This window comes from Gallinula chloropus (assembly GCF_964237585.1).
Source record: "Gallinula chloropus genome assembly, chromosome: 7".
Lineage (NCBI taxonomy): Eukaryota > Metazoa > Chordata > Aves > Gruiformes > Rallidae > Gallinula > Gallinula chloropus.
In genome coordinates, this window is record NC_140092.1 from 21699851 (window position 1) to 21717029 (window position 17179).

The 17179-nt window shown below is 52.1% G+C and overlaps 1 protein-coding gene across 1 annotated transcript in view; it reads left to right on the forward strand.

The window, feature by feature from the left end:
- TNKS (tankyrase) overlaps nucleotides 1-13350 on the forward strand; it is a gene marked incomplete at its 5' end in the record, with an annotated part of 93092 nt that extends 79742 nt beyond the window's left edge. Inside the window, 9 exons of the mRNA XM_084266866.1 lie at nucleotides 1023-1260; nucleotides 2031-2113; nucleotides 4906-5026; nucleotides 6196-6293; nucleotides 8707-8781; nucleotides 9561-9666; nucleotides 10326-10512; nucleotides 11140-11296; nucleotides 12777-13350. Of these exons, the coding sequence (XP_084122992.1) occupies nucleotides 1023-1260; nucleotides 2031-2113; nucleotides 4906-5026; nucleotides 6196-6293; nucleotides 8707-8781; nucleotides 9561-9666; nucleotides 10326-10512; nucleotides 11140-11296; nucleotides 12777-12863 (1152 nt within the window). The 3' untranslated portion in view covers nucleotides 12864-13350. The remainder of the gene's footprint in view (nucleotides 1-1022; nucleotides 1261-2030; nucleotides 2114-4905; nucleotides 5027-6195; nucleotides 6294-8706; nucleotides 8782-9560; nucleotides 9667-10325; nucleotides 10513-11139; nucleotides 11297-12776) is intronic.
- Between the last annotated feature and the right edge of the window lie 3829 nt (nucleotides 13351-17179).

The following is a 17179-nucleotide window of genomic DNA, read 5'->3' on the forward strand; positions in this document are numbered from 1 at the left end:
AGCAGTGGCTCCTGAAGTTCGGAAGGGCTGTGGGATCCTGGGCTCCATCAGCAGAGGGGTGGCAGCAGGGACAGGGAGGGGATTGTCCCACTCTGCCCTGTGAGGCCCCAGCTGGAGTCCTGTGTCCAGAGCTGGGGCCCCCAGGGCAAGAGAGATGTGGGGCTGTTGGAGAGGGGGCAGAGGAGCCACGGAGACACTCAGAGGGCTGGATCAGCTCCCCTATGGAGAGAGGCTGAGGGAGCTGGGCTGGTTCAGCCTGGAGAAGAGAAGGCTGTGGGGGGACCTCATTGCAGCCTTCCCATCCCTGAAGGGAGCAGAGGAACAGGAGGGAATCAGCTTGTTCAGGGGCAGAGACTGGCAGGACAAGGGGGATGGGGTGAAGATGGAGATGGGAAGGGTTAGGGGAGATCTTAGGGGGAAGTTGTTTACAGAGAGAGTGGTGAGGGGCTGGAAGGGGCTGCCCAGAGAGGGGGTGGGTGCCCCATGTCTGGGGGTGTTCAAGGCCAGGTTGGCTGGGGCCCTGGGTAAACTCGTGTAGATCCAAGCCTGGGATCGCCTCCCCAGACCTAATGGCCACACTATTTTTGATACAAGCCAGGATGCCATTGGCTTTCCTGGCCACCAGGGCACACTTCTGGTTCATATTCTTTCTACTGAAACCTTGATCTGGTGCATAATGCCTCACTGGAAATCAAGCCTGCCAGAGAAATTACAGGGTGGCATTGCCCAGCCTGGCTCACAAAGCCTCTTAGATAGATAGAGCTCCTGGTGTTAATACCCATCAAGTCATTCCATGGGCAGCAGAATTCCATGTCCCTTCTTACATACCCTTTAGAAATGATGAGAACCCACCTTGTCTCTGAGCAGTGACCAGAGTGTGAACTCCCATGTTACCCAGCTTGGCTGTTCTCTTTTTAATGGGGAAAACAGAGCATTCCATTAAAAAAAAAAAAATTCCAAGGTTGGGACCTTGTAATGCTGGATCCTCACATTGATCCTTGTTCTGATTGCTCCCTTTCCAGGCTGATGATATCCGAGCGCTGCTGATAGACGCGATGCCTCCGGAAGCTTTGCCTACGTGCTTCAAACCTCAAGCTACCGTCGTTAGTGCCTCCCTGATCTCCCCAGCATCCACACCCTCCTGCCTCTCCGCTGCCAGCAGCATCGATAACCTCACTGGGCCACTGGCAGAACTGGCTGTGGGAGGAGCATCCAACGCTGGGGACGGGGCGGCAGGAACGGAAAGGAAGGAAGGAGAAGGTGTGTTTGCTGCTGGATGAGTTTGTGTTGCCAGGAGTGTGGTAGAGTCACAGACTCACAGGGGTGGGAAGCGACCTCCAGAGCCCAAGGGGTCCAACCCCCTGCCAAAGCAGGATCCCTAGGACAGATCGGGGCCGGAATCTCTCCAGAGAAGGAGACTCCCCACCCCCTGGACAGCCTGTCCTAGGGCTTCCTCACCCTCACTGTGAAAAAGTTGGAAAAGTATTTCTGGCCAGAAGACTCCATGCAGCACGAGCACCATCTCTGTTCTTATGTGGTTCACAGAGTTGGTGGTTCATGTCTGCTGACGGTGGTTGGGTCTGCCCACAGAGGCAGGTCTGATGAGTTGACCAGCTGTTCATCGTGGATTTTATGCCAAAAACCTAATGAGAATTAATTTGATGAAGGAATGATGAGGGTGATGGCTCTGGGGGATTTCAGTAAGGCTTTCTAAACTCTCTGGTTAGTATCCAGAGTGCATGTTCGATGTCAGCGGCTCCATGATCACGTAGCAGAAATGCCCATGCCGTCCTTCCCTTTGCAGCAGGAGACACACTTGCCACAGGTTGTAACTCTGAGGAGGGGGCAGTGATGAGCTTTGCACTCAGCTTTCACCTGGTTTTATTACAAACATGACAAACAGACTGTAAAACCAACCCAAGGTTGGAAATTCCAGAGGGTCAGTGCTATTGCTGGATGATTATTTTTAGGTTGGGTTGGTTTTGACTTCAGGTGCACGGGGTGTAATGGTTTGTTTCTTCTCTTCACAGTTTCTGGTCTTGACATGAACATTACCCAGTTCCTGAAGAGCCTGGGCCTCGAACACCTCCGGGACATCTTTGAGACAGAGCAGGTAAGTGGCAAAGCTCCTCTCTGTGTGTTTAGAAGACAGACTCATTAATTTGAGTGATGTTCCCATTCTCTAATTAGGTTGTGGTGAAGCTAAGAAGCCTGTGAGTATCTCTTGTGTTATTGCATTGGGACGTCCTGTGCCTGCTGCTTTTGTACAGACGTGCCAGCTGCCTGCTTGGGTCATGTCCTGGGAGGTACATGGCACCGCCTGAGCTTTGAGTGTGATGGCTATACCAAACTAAGGCTGGGATGTCACCTGCTGGGCTGGGCTGAGGAGATGCCCCCCAGACTTGTTCTGTCCCCCCCCAAAGCTGCTCTGTGCCCCCTCCTCAGCCTGGCAGGGAGAGGAGAGAGGACGAGAGGCTGCGGGGTGAGATAAGGGCAGGAGAGACGGGGCAGCAGCTGCCGGCGGGGCAAACCAGGCTCAGCACGGACTGAAATGCAGCTCATTAACTGCCCAATCAAACGGAGCCGGTAATGAGAGACAACCCCAAATCTGACCCACCTGCCCCCACCCCTCCCTTCTTCCCAGGCTCGGCTTTATTCCCCGCTTCTTTCCCTCGCCCCACTGGCACAGGGGGATGGGGTTGGGGTCGGGGTCCAGGTCCATCTCTTCAGGCTGCAGGTCCTGCCAGGACCTTGCTCCAGCGTGGGGCCCTTCCCACCGGGTCACAGCATCCTCCAGGTGCCTCCACCCACTCCAGCGTGGGGTTCTCCAGGGGCTGAGGGGAATCCCTGCTCCATCATCATTCTCCTTGGGCTGCAGGGACACGGCCTGTCTCACCAGGGGCTTCTCTAGGGCCTTTCTTGTATACAAAACAGAAGCTCTTTAATTTGAAGCTACTTCTATTAAGCAGCAAACCAGCCTGTATTTTATTGGTATTTCATTTTTTCTTCTTGTTTTCCACACTTTCTGTCACCATGCTGGTTTTGCTTGACTTTGGCTTCCTCAACTCCCTGTTTTTCAGACCTTTCCCTGTTAATAAGATCCAACAGTGCAAATGGGATTCACTGGATTCATTCATCCTTGTGACACTGGTTAGCAGCCCCTGGAATATCTCTTCCCCAGTGAAAACAAGCTCATCCTCCTTAAGCTCATTGTTTTAAGCAGCTTTTTCCAAGCATGGCAGTACCTTCTCCTGTTGGCTCCAGCATCCTCCTACTGCCATCTAATATCTGGATTTCTTATGGATTTATTTAACATTCCTCTTCACACGATGAATGTCTCCAGTGCCTTTCCCACCCCAATCCCAGTAGGTTTCTGCTCAACTGGACGGATGTTCCATGGGGCTGGTAATTCCTTGCTTGAGTCACTTCCTTTCGAATTAATGATGCTCATTTAGTGGTGGGCAGAGTTCATACCCCTAAGTCCTTCTGTGTCCTTCTGAACCAAGTTGTTTGGTTTCCCTTTATTTGCTGAGCTTCCAGACTCACATGGTCATTTGGATGTGTTGAAGGCTGGGTTGGATGGGGCTCCAGGCATGCTGGGCTAGCAAGGGGTGTCCCCACCCGTGGCAGGGGGTTGTAATGAGGTGATTTTCAAGGTCCCTTCCAACCCAGACTGGTCTCTTGAAGCCATAGCATCATGTTGTATTGCCTTTCTGCTTCCACCAGTGATCTCTGTGACCTTCAGAATTCAAATCTGGTCAGGTGATTGTAGATGTATTCATATCTTGCAACCAAATGACCAGTTGGATGTGTCTTCACACTATTAATTACATCCAAGAATTGGGGGTCTTGGTTGACAGGGAGTTACCCCCGAGCTGGCAGGCAGGAGGGCCAACCATGCCCTGGGGTGCATCCAGCCCAGCACGGCCAGCTGGGCCAGGGAGGGATTGTCATCACCTCCAGTCCTGAGGGCAGGTTTGGGGCACAGAGCTACTGGAGAGTGCCCAGAGGAGGCACCAAGGATGGGGAAGGTCTGGAGGGGAAGGCTCCTGAGGAGAGGCTGAAGGCCCTGGGGTTGCCCAGGCTGGAGAAGAGGAGGCTGAGGGGAGACCTCACCCCGGTCTGTGGCTTCCTGCCGAGGGGAGCGAAGGGGCAGCGCCGATCTCTCTCCTCTCTCTGGGGCCCAGGGCTGGAACCCGAGGGGACGGCGTGAAGCTGCCAGGGGAGGGTCAGGCTGGGTGTCAGGAAGAGGTTCTGTGCTGAGAGGGGGGTCGGGCGCTGGCACAGGCTCCCCAGGGAAGGGGTCCCAGCCCCAAGCTGGGCTGAGGGCAAGAAGCGTCTGGCCGCTGCGCTCAGTGCCCTGCGCTGCCTGGGCTGGGCTGTGTGGAGCCAGGAGTGGGACTGATGGGCCTGAGGGGGCCCTCCCAGCTCAGGGGGTTCTGGAATTCTAAGAATTATGGAATAGCTGAGCACAACTCAGTGTAGCTGCCCCGTGGTGCGATGCACACACAGAGTAACATCAGCGTGAAAGTTCTCACAACATTTCTCTTTGTGTAGGGGATAAAATGCCACCTCACATGGTCACATGAAACTTCAAATGCTTCAAGACTATTCCTGGATTTGTCCCAGGATTCACACACATCCTCCTTGCCCAGAAGTAAAACTGGTTTTTTAGGTTCTCTCTCTCAAAACAAAGACACAGAACGCTCTGTGCCGCTTCGGGTGGTGGCACCTGGGCACGGTCCTGGCACAGGGAGAGGCCTTGCCAGAAGGTGGCAGCAATTAGAAATATAGAAGACACAGATGTTCTCCTGGTTGTGCCACAAACACATTCCCTTTCCTGAACCGAAGGAGCCTTGGGAATCGGGTTCAGCAAATGATTCTTGTGGTCTTTGGCTTTCCCAGATAACCCTGGATGTGTTGGCAGACATGGGGCACGAGGAGCTGAAGGAAATCGGCATCAACGCTTATGGGCACCGCCACAAGTTAATCAAAGGTGTGGAGAGGCTTCTAGGAGGACAGCAAGGTAAATACCACACCTTCACCTGTCCAAGGGCAGCATGTGTAAGCTCCCAGAGGTCACCTTCTGGATATGTAGGTGTTGCACAGGACTTGGAACAGTTCAGATGGCAGGACCAGGTGCTTGCCGGTAGATGTGGAGGCTGCGTGGGTTGTGACAGGTAAAGGAAACCTTGAGGAGATACAGGACCGAGTGTTGGCTTGCCTTTTGGGGAGCAGATGCACTGAGGCAGCCACAGGGGTTGTGCCCCTTTCCAGGGACTCTATGTCACCTAGGCAGGAGCCTGGGGGTTGATCTGCCCTACGTATTGCCCACACGCGTATGAAGAGAAGTCCTTCTCCCCCTCTGCTCTGCCCTGGTGAGACCCCACCTGGAATGTTGTGTCCAGTTCTGGGCCCCTCAGCTCCAGAAGGACATAGAACTCCTTGAAAGAGCCCAGTGCAGGGACACCAAGGTGAGGGAGGGAGTGGAACCCCTTCCTTGTGAGGAGATGCTGAGGGAGCTGGGCCTCTTTAGTCTGGAGGAGCCTGAGGGGTGACCTCATCACTGTCTATCAATATGTGAAGGGTGAAAGTCAGGAGGCTGGAGCCAGGCTCTGCTCAGGGGTGGCAGCGACAGGACCAGGGGCAGCGGGTACAGCTGGAGCAGAGGAGGTTCCATGGGAACATAAGGAGGAACTTTTTCCCTGTGAGGGTGAGGGAGCCCTGGGCCAGGCTGCCCAGAGAGTCTCCTTCTCTGGAGACATTCAAACCCTCCTGGCTGTGTCCCTGTGGGATTTAGTCTGGGTGATCCTGCTCTGTCAGGGGGTTTGGACTGGATGATCTTTCAAGGTCCCTTCCAGCTCCTGACAGTCTGTGATCCTGTGATCCATACCCACCTGTAGGCCAGCTGTATCCCAGAGGGTGGACTTGAGAGAAATTTCGCCTTCCCCATGCTTCTCAGATGCTTCTTATGAGAGTGGGCACAAGGAAATGCAGTTACATCCCACCTGTGTTTCCCTGCTCACTTTAAAGCCTCTTCTGCCAAGGGAAGGCCGTGCTTTGGCCTTGTCCTTATCTTATGTTTCCTGCTGTACTGGAGCTGTTTGAGAAGCACAGTGATGATGGTGGATACAAATAGTGCCACTATGGCTTTCTCCTGTTGATTTTCACTCCTTTAATCCATTCTCTTTGCAGGCACCAACCCTTATTTGACTTTCCACTGTGTGAGCCAGGGAACCATTCTCCTTGACCTTGCCCCTGACGATAAGGAGTACCAGTCTGTGGAAGAGGAGGTACTGCAAGCACCTTCCTTAACACTCCAGAGGCAGTGTATTTCTCCTCTCACGTGTAACTCAGCAGAGCTAAAGCATGCAAACCATGTGTAATGTGATGAAACATGCTTTGGTGTGTTGAGTTGAGTGAAGCAGAGGGCCTCTCATTGGTCTTTTTATATAGAGCAATTATGGGAATTATTTTGCTGTGTCCCTCTGAGCTTTGCTCACTCAGTTTTGCTTGGTGTGATTTGGACCCCTCAGCTCCAGAAGGACACAAAACTCCTTGAAAGAGCCCAGTGCAGGGACACCAAGGTGATGGAGGGAGTGGAACCCCTTCCTTGTGAGGAGAGGCTGAGGGAGCTGGGCCTCTTTAGCCTGGGAAAGAGGAGCCTGAGGGGTGACCCCATCACTGTCTATCAGTATGTGAAGGGTGAGAGTCAGGAGGCTGGAGCCAGGCTCTGCTCAGGGGTGGCAGCCACAGGACCAGGGGCAGCGGGTAGGGGTCGTAGCGAGGGGGTTCCACAGCTTTCCATAGCTAGGTGAGCCTGTGAAAGGTCAAAGACTCGGAGTGAAGAACAAGCACAGAGGCTGTGGGCAGTCCCCATGCTCAGGCGGTCCCTGAGCCAGCTTGTTTTCTCCCGTCTCAGTAGCTCAGTTAATCTGTAACCCAGATAAACAGCTCCTGGATAATTGAGAATTGGCTGTCAATTCCCCTCCCACGCACACAGGCTCTTTTATTTAAGCAAACTGCAGGAGAAATCATTCGGAAAGAAAGATGTAGAACTGTTGGAGAAGGTCCAGAGAAGGCCATGAAGATGATCAGAGAGCTAGAGCACCTCTCCTATGGAGAGAGGCTGAGGGAGTTGGGCTGGTTCAGCCTGGAGAAGAGAAGGCTGTGGGGGGACCTCATTGCAGCCTTCCCATCCCTGAAGGGAGCAGAGGAACAGGAGGGGAATCAGCTTGTTCAAGGGCAGAGACTGGCAGGACAAGGGGGCTGGAGTGAAGCTGGAGGAGAAAAGGGTTAGAGGAGATATTGGAGGGAAGTTCTTTGCAGAGAGAGTGGTGAGGGGCTGGAAGGGGCTGCCCAGAGAGGGGGGTGGGTGCCCCGTCCCTGGAGGTGTTCAAGGCCAGGTTGTCTGGGGCCCTGGGCAACCTTGTGTAGCTCCAGGCCTGGAGGTTGGTGTCCCTGCCTGTGGCAGGGGGTTGGAGCTCTGTGCTCCTTGGGGTCCCTTCCAACCCAGACCAGTCTGGGATTCTATGAAATCCAAACAAAAAAGACTTTCTTAAGAGCTCCAGAGCGACATTTGGAGCCTTCCTAGCCCCTAGCTCGGGATCGCTGCCAGCACAGCAGCTGGTTTGGATGGGTGACTCCGGGAAGCGGAGCTTATGTGGGTCTGATTAACGAGCTGCCTTGACCAAACAGGTCACCACGCTGCCGTAGTACATCGGGGTGTTTATTTGAGCTGCTCACCGTTGCCGTGACTATAAATACCCCTGGCAAAGGCAGGCTGGAATGACTGGGAATCTCAGGAGCTGCTGATGACGGCGGAGTATTTACAGTGCAGACATGTCCCCATCACTGACATGCACACCGTGCTCATTAGAATCACAGAGTCACAAGTTTGGAAAAGACCTTTAAAGATCATCAAGTCCAACCATTCCCATCCTAAGCTAAACCATATCCCTAAGTACCTCACCTACCCTTTTTTTTAAAACACACCCAGGGGTGGGGACTAATCCCCCTCCCTGGGCAGCCTGTGCCACAGCCCCACAACTCTGCCAGGGAAGAACTTTTCCCTCCCAGCTGAGCTGACCCTGCCCTGGGGCAGCTTGAGCCCATTCCCCCTCGTCCCATCTCCTGTCCCCTGGCTGAAGAGACCATCGCCCACCTCCCCAGACCTGCTGGCCACACTGGCTCTGACACAAGCCAGGATGCCCTTGGCCTTCTTGGCCACCCGGGCACACTGCTGGCTCCTGTTCAGTCACCCAGCACCCCCAGGTCCTTCTCCCCAGCAGCTCTCCAGCCACTCTGCCCCAGCCTGTCTCAGCCCATCGGTCCAGAGGCACATTTATTATTACTTTTAAAAGATTATTTTTTGTATATTCATTTTCAAAGGTGTTTTTTTTTTCCCTAATCTAAAGCAGCTTCTCTAGGTGTGTCTAATCTTAATGGCAAAGGCCATGATCCTTTTTGCTCTGTAGACTTTTACTACAGGATTGTATAACCACATCATCCAGCTTCCCTGTTTTGGCACAGCACCCCACGTTGGGTGCCTGAGAAATCCCAGTGCACCTCCATTAAGATAGATTTTTTTTCATATTTTAAACCTTTTAATTAACCCTTATCTGTCACTGGATGGGTGTTGTGTAAATACTTCCCCTTGGTAGTGAGCTCTGTGTGCTGAATGTTTGGTTGTGTTTGTTTCTGTAGATGCAGAGTACAATCCGGGAGCATCGGGATGGTGGAAACGCTGGTGGGATCTTCAACAGGTACAATGTCATCAGGGTAAGTTTCACCAGCTCCTAATTCATAGAACCTAATTCAAGACCTTCAAGACCTTTAGTTGGAATCACAGAATCGGAGTCATTGTAGGGGTGGGAAGGGCCCTCCAGAGCCCATGGGGTCCAACCCCCTGCTGCCAAAGCAGGGTCCCTAGGACAGGTCAGGGCTGGAATCTCTCCAGAGAAGGAGACTCCACAACCCCTGGGCAGCCTGTCCTAAGAGTTTGAGATGTTTGGTAGATTTTGGTGATACTATAGGCTCTGTGAGAAGAAGCCTGGAAGTCATTGAATCACTGAACCACAGACTGTGTTAGGTGGGAAGGGACCTTCAGAGCCCATCCAGTCCCACCCTGCAGTGAGCAGGGACATCTTCGCTAGAGCAGGTTGCTCAGAGCCCCATCCAGCCTGACCCTGAATGTCTCCAGGGATGGGGCCTCCACCACCTCTCTGGGCACCCTGGGTCAGTGTCTCACCACCCTCAGAGGGAAGAACTTCTTCCTCAGGTCCCATCTAACCCTGCCCTGCTCTAGTTTAAACCCATCCCCCCTCATCCTATCTCTCCATGCCCTTACAATTCATCCTTAACCCCAGAACTTAGGCAGTGATTTCATGGTAGTTCCAACCATCTCCAAGTGTGTGATGCCGGGTTGTTGGAAGAGATGAGTCTCCCGTGCAGGCTGCCATGGTGGGGGGGTTCTTTGCACCATTCCTCAGTTTCCCTGTGAAACCATATTCCATTGCCTTTCCAACTCACACCCGGTTGGACCTGTTGTCCTGCTGCAGATTCAGAAGGTGGTGAACAAGAAGCTGCGGGAGAGGTTCTGCCACAGGCAGAAGGAGGTCTCAGAGGAGAACCACAACCACCACAACGAGCGCATGCTGTTCCACGGTAAGGACGCCGGCTCTGCCTTTTCTCTTTTCCCTTTCCTTTCTTTCTTAACTGAAAATATAAATGGCTAAGCCATACTGTAGTCACTTACAGTAAAGGTACTGGGAGCTGTTTCATTGCCGTGGGAGAGGCAGGGTGTCTCTAAATGAGGGGAGGACCAGGCAGTCAGAGCATTTTACCCTGGTGCTTCAGGCATCCATCAGGGGAAAGAATCAAAACCAGCCATGAGTTTCAGCAAGATGTTTTCTAGAAGCATCCCAAAGTACCTCCCAATGCCAGTTGCCATGGGGTCCTTCAGCCCGAGATCCCTGCATGATTCTGCATCAGAAATTGGGTTTGGATGGGATTGTCCTGACATCTTGCCCTATCCTAACCAGAGCTGAGTGCTGGGGAAGGTGTGCATGACAAGATACATCGGCCAAAGTGGAGTGGGTTGGGGGGAAAAGCCATTCAATGAGATCTGTGGAGTGAGTAACAACTGTGAGTCACACGTGGGCTCTTGGTATATAACCATAAATCCCACACATTGCTGCATCCCGCTGGGTGTCGCCCCCTTCCAGCTGACTGGGCACCCTTACTGGTGTGTAATGGTCTCTTTGAGGCAGAGTTGCTCCTTGATACAGACTCCTAGACCCTTGTTTCATATCATTCTCTTCTAGGGTCTCCTTTTATTAATGCTATCATCCACAAAGGATTTGATGAACGGCACGCCTACATCGGAGGAATGTTTGGAGCTGGAATTTACTTTGCTGAGAACTCCTCCAAAAGCAACCAATATGTGTATGGGATAGGGGGAGGAACAGGCTGCCCCACACACAAAGACAGGTCCTGTTACATCTGCCACAGGTATGAATGAGTTCCCTGGACGTGGCTCTGGCTTTCCTGTTTTTCCTGATCCTGGCACAGGTGGAATTGCAGGGAAAGGATAGCTGCTTCAGCTTGGTCCCAGCAGGAGAAATGCTGTTACCAGCCAGCTGGGAAATGAAGAGTCAGGAGCAAAACAGCAGTTAAATTCCAGGCACTGGGAACAGAACTGTGGTGCAGAGTGATGGTCAGCGCTAGTCTTGCACCATGGATCAGATAGGAGACAGGATTCAGTCCCGGCTTTGGTTTGTGCTGGGGGAGATCCATGTGCATGTCACACTTTGACTCTCCTGCTAGGAACACAGAGCTTCAGCTTCATATTAAATGAACTAGAATGGGTCTCCTCCACGGAGAAGAAGGATATATTTGGGGTTTTTTGGGGGGGATGACAGGTTTTGCACAGCCGTAGAACAGGTTTCTGAAAGTCTTTCTCCAAAAAGCCTTGAGAAATTGCAGAACTGTAGAGGTTAGAAGGGATCTCAAGAGACCACCAAGTCCAACCCCCCAATGAAATGTAACAAAATAAACTGAAATCCTTCTGTCAGCCTCCAACTCCCAGTCAGATGTCTTAAAAATGACATATTCTTTCTTGCTTATCTTTCCTTTCAGACAAATGCTCTTCTGCAGAGTGACCCTTGGCAAGTCCTTCCTTCAGTTCAGCACGATGAAGATGGCTCATGCCCCTCCAGGCCACCATTCTGTCATTGGCAGGCCAAGTGTGAATGGGCTGGCGTACGCCGAGTACGTCATCTATCGAGGAGAGCAGGTATATAGCTTAGCAAGGACTGGGCTTACAAAAGGGCTGGGCTTAGAGCTGGAGGGGGATGCGACTGGTTCCCATGCCAGGTGTGCTGCCATCACCGGTTCATGGGATTTATTTATAGTTTTTCCCAATTAATTGTGGAAATAAACAGTCATCTGCATGGAGCCAGCAGATGCTACTGCTCTCCACGAGCTGATCAGCTTTACACCCTGTGGAATGGCCTCACGCCCTCTGCGTGGCACTGCTGGGGTCTGCAAGGAGTTGTACCTGCTCTGAGTAAGAACTGCTGCTCCTGCTGCCCATTACCAGCATCGTTGCAGTAACAGGGATCAATCACTGAGTGGTGGGGTTTGGAGGGACCTCTGGAGATCCCCCAGTCCCACCCCTGCCAGAGCAGTGACCCCTCATGCAGGCTGCACAGGACAGCGCCCAGGATCATGGGGATGGGATGTCTCCAGAGAAGGAGACTCCACACCCCCTGGGCAGCCTGTCCCAGGGCTCCCTCACCCTCACCACGAAGAAGTTCTTCCCCACATTGGGGCAGAACTTCCCGGGCTCCAACTTGAGGCCATCGGCCCTTGTCCTGTCCACACAGACCCTGAGAAGAGGCTGCCCATGTCCCCCTGTGTGCCACCCTTCAGCTATTGATCCCCATTGATCAGATCCCCTCTCAGGCTGCTTCTCTCCAGGCTGAACAGCCCCAGCTTACTCAGTTGATGTTGTGAGGTTTCTTTTGGTCCAGTTTCCTCCCACCCATCTGGGTCCCTCTGACCAGGCTGCCCAGGAGGGGGCTGAGTCCCCAGCCCTGGGTGTGTTTAACAGCCGGGGAGATGAGGTACTGAGAGATCTGGGTCAGCACAGGACAGGGACGGTTGGACTCCATGGGCTTAAAGGGCTTTTCCAACCCTGTGATTCTGTGACTGGGGCTCTGCCCACCAGCAGCTTGTCCTGGGTCTGAGCCTCCTACCAGCTGTCTCAAGAAAAGGCTGGTCAGATGGACACCTGGGTTTTGTGTGCCTGGTGTTTTATAGCTGGCGAAACCATTAGCAGGTCACACAGCCCTTCCATGAGCATCTTAGGGTCCAACTACACCGGACACCCGAGGAACTTGCCAGCAGGAGTAGCTCAGGGAGAGCGGTGTTCCTGTGGTACACAGTTTCTGGCAGCATCTACATGGAAGAAACACCTTTCTTCCCACCAGCACGTCACTGCTGGGTATTAACCACACCAAGCAGTTCCCAATTTGTGCTGCCCAGGCTTGGAACCCCCTTTTTGTTTACACTCCACATACTCAGAGCCAATTCCCATGCCACCCTTCCTGATCACTACTGGGTGAAATCCAAGCATGAAGCCTCCAAAAGCTGGGATCAAATCTCAATAGGCTCTGTATCCATCTGCTCAGCATGATCACCTATCTCTGATCATTTGTGCCCTCACAATGAAGCCACATTGGGGTTGTTTATTCTCTTGCCTTGGCTTCCAGGCCTACCCAGAATATCTCATCACCTACCAGATTGTGAAACCAGAAGCTCCCTCGCAGACAGCAACGGCAGCGGAGCAGAAGACCTAGTAGCCATGGAAGCAGCACAGGAGGACATGACTTCAACTTCAGACTGGGTGGAATATGTGTTTCAGAAAAATCAGTGTCATGTAAAACCCTTAACGACCTGGAAGTAAGCTGTACACCTCTGATAAAGCATTGCTGTCCCGATGAACGCGACACGACGAGTAACTCCTCCATACTCAACCGCTGCTTTTCCTTTTAAGGAAAGTTTACAAGGGGACTGCCTGCCTTTTAACAACACATCCCAGGCTCCCAGGCTCACAACATCGTTTTGCTCTGGACTTTGGGAACGTTGCTGTCTGAATGGAGACCTTTATCCATGCCGCCTCGCACGCTAGAATCCCAGACACTACTTACTCCACTCCCTGTGTTTGCAGATAAATCCCATTAAGGCTGTGCTTTTCCTTTCAGCACACACCAGTTTACCTTTCCAAGAGATCCGAGACAACTATTTATTTTCCTTTTATATTCTGAAGTTGAGCCAGAACCTTCTTACAAGATACTTTGCACAAAGTTGGTTTGACTAAAACCATTAACAATGCAATACAAAATTCATCTGAGAAGGGGTTAGGTCCGGTTCTTCACCGTTAGGCTGGGCTTGGGGTTGGGTTTTATGAGCAAATGGTGATGTGAGTGAGTGTAATGGTATGGAGTGGAAATGGATCACATCGGTTTGCTGCCTTCCTCTGGGTTTTCTGGGGAGGAAAGCTGTGACTGTATGGAGTCGAAACAGATTGTGTCTGTTTGCTGCCTTCCTCTGGGTTTTGGGGGGCAGAAAGCCCTGGGAAGGGTTCTCAAGGCTAAAACCCAGCTCTTGTGCCCAGGAGAACTTCACAAAGCGGGTCAATGTTGGCATCTCTAAAGGGATGTTTCATAAGGGAGAGGTACATGTGGCTTGGGACGTGTTCCCCAGTTGTGGGCACGTGGTTCTGCTGGGAGATGGCAGGTGGGAGGTCAGCAGAGTCCAGGCATGAGGGCGTTTCGGGTCCCTCTGGTCCCTCCATAGTACGAGACCCAGCGAAGGGTGTCAGGCCGGTACAGGAGTGTGGGATCCACCAGTTCCATGTCACATCCATGTGTGTGGCAGCACAGCTGAAGAGCTCAGAGGATTTACAACAATGATCATTCTTTTAAACACCAATTCTACGTTCCAAGGAGAAGGAACTCTGTAAACCAAGCGGGTTGTCTTGCAGGTGTAGCAGGACCCAGTCACCCTGATCCCTTTCCCTGCACATTCCTGGGTTTACATCCTTGGGTGGTAGGAGAAAGCTCCTTTGAAGGCCACACGCTGTGTGTTTCCATGTCAGCCAGCACCATTCAGGATCTGATAACCCTGCTTCACATGGTCAGGTTTTATCACCCTTAAAATAAGGAGAGGACAGACAGGACAGCGTGCTTCTCCTCTACAGAGCTGGCCATGCTCCTCCCCACAAGCAGGATCCTGCTGGTGTGTTGGGATAAAACAAACTGAACCCCAAAAAGCTTTTCCACTCCCAGCGTTAAGGCACAAAAGTCATCAGTTTTTTAACCCTTAAAAGACCTTGCAGCAAGTTTTCACCTGCTGTAGAATCAGACATTTGAGGCAACCTGGCTACCTGCACATTATCTGGGTGTGATCTCACTAAAGAACAACCTCAGAGAGAGTGAAACTCCACCAGAGCCTGAACTTTGGGGGTGTTTTGGTGGTTTGGGGTGGTTTTTCCCCACTGGCAGCAGATACATGGCTCTCACTTCATTCTGTGACCCAGTGAAACCCGTTGCTTCCAAGTCCAAGCCAGGCTCTAGCCTAATTGTCCCTTTTAATCAGCTTTCCATGATAAAATCGGGTGCTTTGTGGTTTTGGCTACTCATTTGGTAGTGTTAGGAGTGCACAGATCCCCCCTGGGCTTTGAACCTTTGTACTCATCACTTAAGTCTGGGGGGTTGTTTTTACTTTAGTTAATACTGGAGTGTGTGTGTGTGTGTGTGTGTGTGTGTGTTTGGGGGAGTGTTCTGATGGCAGTGGGAGCAAGCAGCGCTCACCACCCCCAGTTAGACATAGCAGTTAGATGGTAAAACCAGTTGTGCTGCTCCAGTGAGTGAAGTGTTTTACATGGGTGCAGAAGTTCAGAGCTTTACATCTTCCAAAAGTGAGAACAAACCTTGAGAAAAAACCCAAAAAACCAACCCCACACCCCCACCAAGCCCACCCCAGACGCTGCTCGCGCTTCTTGTTTCCCATGTGCTGATGGAACTCGTGGCTAATCCAGGTTTCTTCTTCAGCCTTGACCTTCTAGAGGATAAAAACACTGTGGGGTGTGGTGGAGCTGCTGGTGTTAGCGATGTTCTGTGCGGGGTGAAGGGGCCCTGTGAGGGAACGGGGTTTGCAGTGGTTTGCTTTGGGGTTTGTTTGGGGTTTTGGTTTGGTTATTATGTCTCATGATGACGTGAGTGATCTCAGATCTGTTGGTGGGAGGGGGTATGGAGGCTGCATGTCCTGGGAGCAGCACCCGCCTCTCCAGCATGGGGCTTCGTGGCTCCTCTTGCAGTTTGGACCAAAAAAAAAAAAGCCAGGATCTGCCCATTGATGGCAGGGTTCCCCCTGGAAAAGCCAGCTGTGGGTTTGGTGGTAGAGCTGGAGGTGGGTCATGGTACGGATGCTGCTCCTTGAGCCAGGGAAGTTCACTCCATGCCTCCTCATTCTGGAGAACAGGACTTCAAAAAGGTTGTGAGCAGGCAGCCTCCACCTCCTGAGACACAGAGGTTCTCCAGCCTTCTGGGCAGGGCTTTTCCCTCCTTGGTGCTTCTTGGCAGCATTGGGTCACGGCAAGAACCAGGGATGGCTAAAGCCATCTCATAGGTGTGGGAGCCTGGGCTCCAGGAAGAGCTCTTCCCACTGGGACAGGACTGGTGGCTGCTGGGGAGAAGGATGGTTGTCTCTTGGTCCCATTGATCTTTAGCCACATCCCTTTGAGCAGCACTGGCTGGTTTGTGATGGGCTCCCAGTAGGCAAAGCAGCAGTTTGGAGACTCCACCGTGTAGCACGGGATGGGCCAAGTCGGTCCCCGGTGTGGAGTCTGATGGCATCAGCCACCCTTCTGCTGGGAGTCGAAGTGGGGAGCACAGTCCCTTGGTGAGCTGTGTCTGCCTTGTCCCATCCTGGGTTCTACCTGCCGCTCTTGCTTTGATCCCAGCTCCACAGAGACTGTTTCAGACCTCTTGTTACTGGTTCCACACCCCATTGCTCCGGCAAGACAAGCCCTGAGCTTCCTTACCCCCCTTTCCAACGTCCACATGGAGTCCTGATGCTTTCAGAGCAGGGATTCATTCTCCTGGCAAACTTCTATAATTAATTTAATGACAACCCCCCCCCCCCCCCAAACCAAAACCCTCCACCAGAGCAAAGAGACACCCCAGCAACTGGTCCATCCCGCATCCGGGCGCGGGTAGAGTGTGGAGAGGTGGAGCGGCTGGGTACCCACCTCCTTGGACACGCTGACGTGATGCTTGGGGGGTCAGGGACAGCATGTGTGGCTTCAGGCTTCTGAAGGAAGGTGGATGAGCCTGGGAATGGGTGGGAATGTGGGAAGCAGATGGGTTTCCCATCCCACATGTGCCCATCAGGCCATAGCAGCTGACTGGGTTCAATGGATCCATTTCAGTGGCGAGTTTCAGTAGCAGTGCCATTAATTACTGCTGTAGCTTGATTAGAGATTACATGGTAATTTGGACACAGCTGCAGAAACTTGCAGCTTTGGAGCTTGAAATGGGGGACACTTCTGCACCAGTCCCCAACTTTATCCCCCTCCAAACTGCTTCCTCCCCCAACCCTAGCAGCGACAGACCTGGGCGCTGAGTTTTTAGACCTTTTTTATATATATATATTATATATAATTTGTTTTCCTGCCTGGCCCTGTACACATTTCCTCTCTTGGTTGCCAATACCCTGGAGCTGGGATATCATTTATTTATTTCCTCCTTTCCCCTCTCTTTCTCTCTCTCAAAGCAGATGATGGGCAGGTTCTCAGCCTACCTACATGGTGATAACACCTCTGTAACAACCAAGTGGACTCTCTAAATGTGCTTGGCTAAATGTCTGATCTGCAATACTTGTAATAGTTTAAAAAAAAAAAACCTCAATAAATACATTTTTAACAGTTGCTCTGTGACAGCTCCATTGGCACGAACTGCTCTGTCTTGGGCTTGGGTTGAGAACAAACCTGTACCAGCCACCACTGTTGCAAATGGGTTTATTTTTATTTCTCCAAACAGTTTGTTTTCTCTCCCTCTGGCAATAAATAAAAAGTTAATTTCTAAAAAAAAAAAAAACAAAACAACAAACC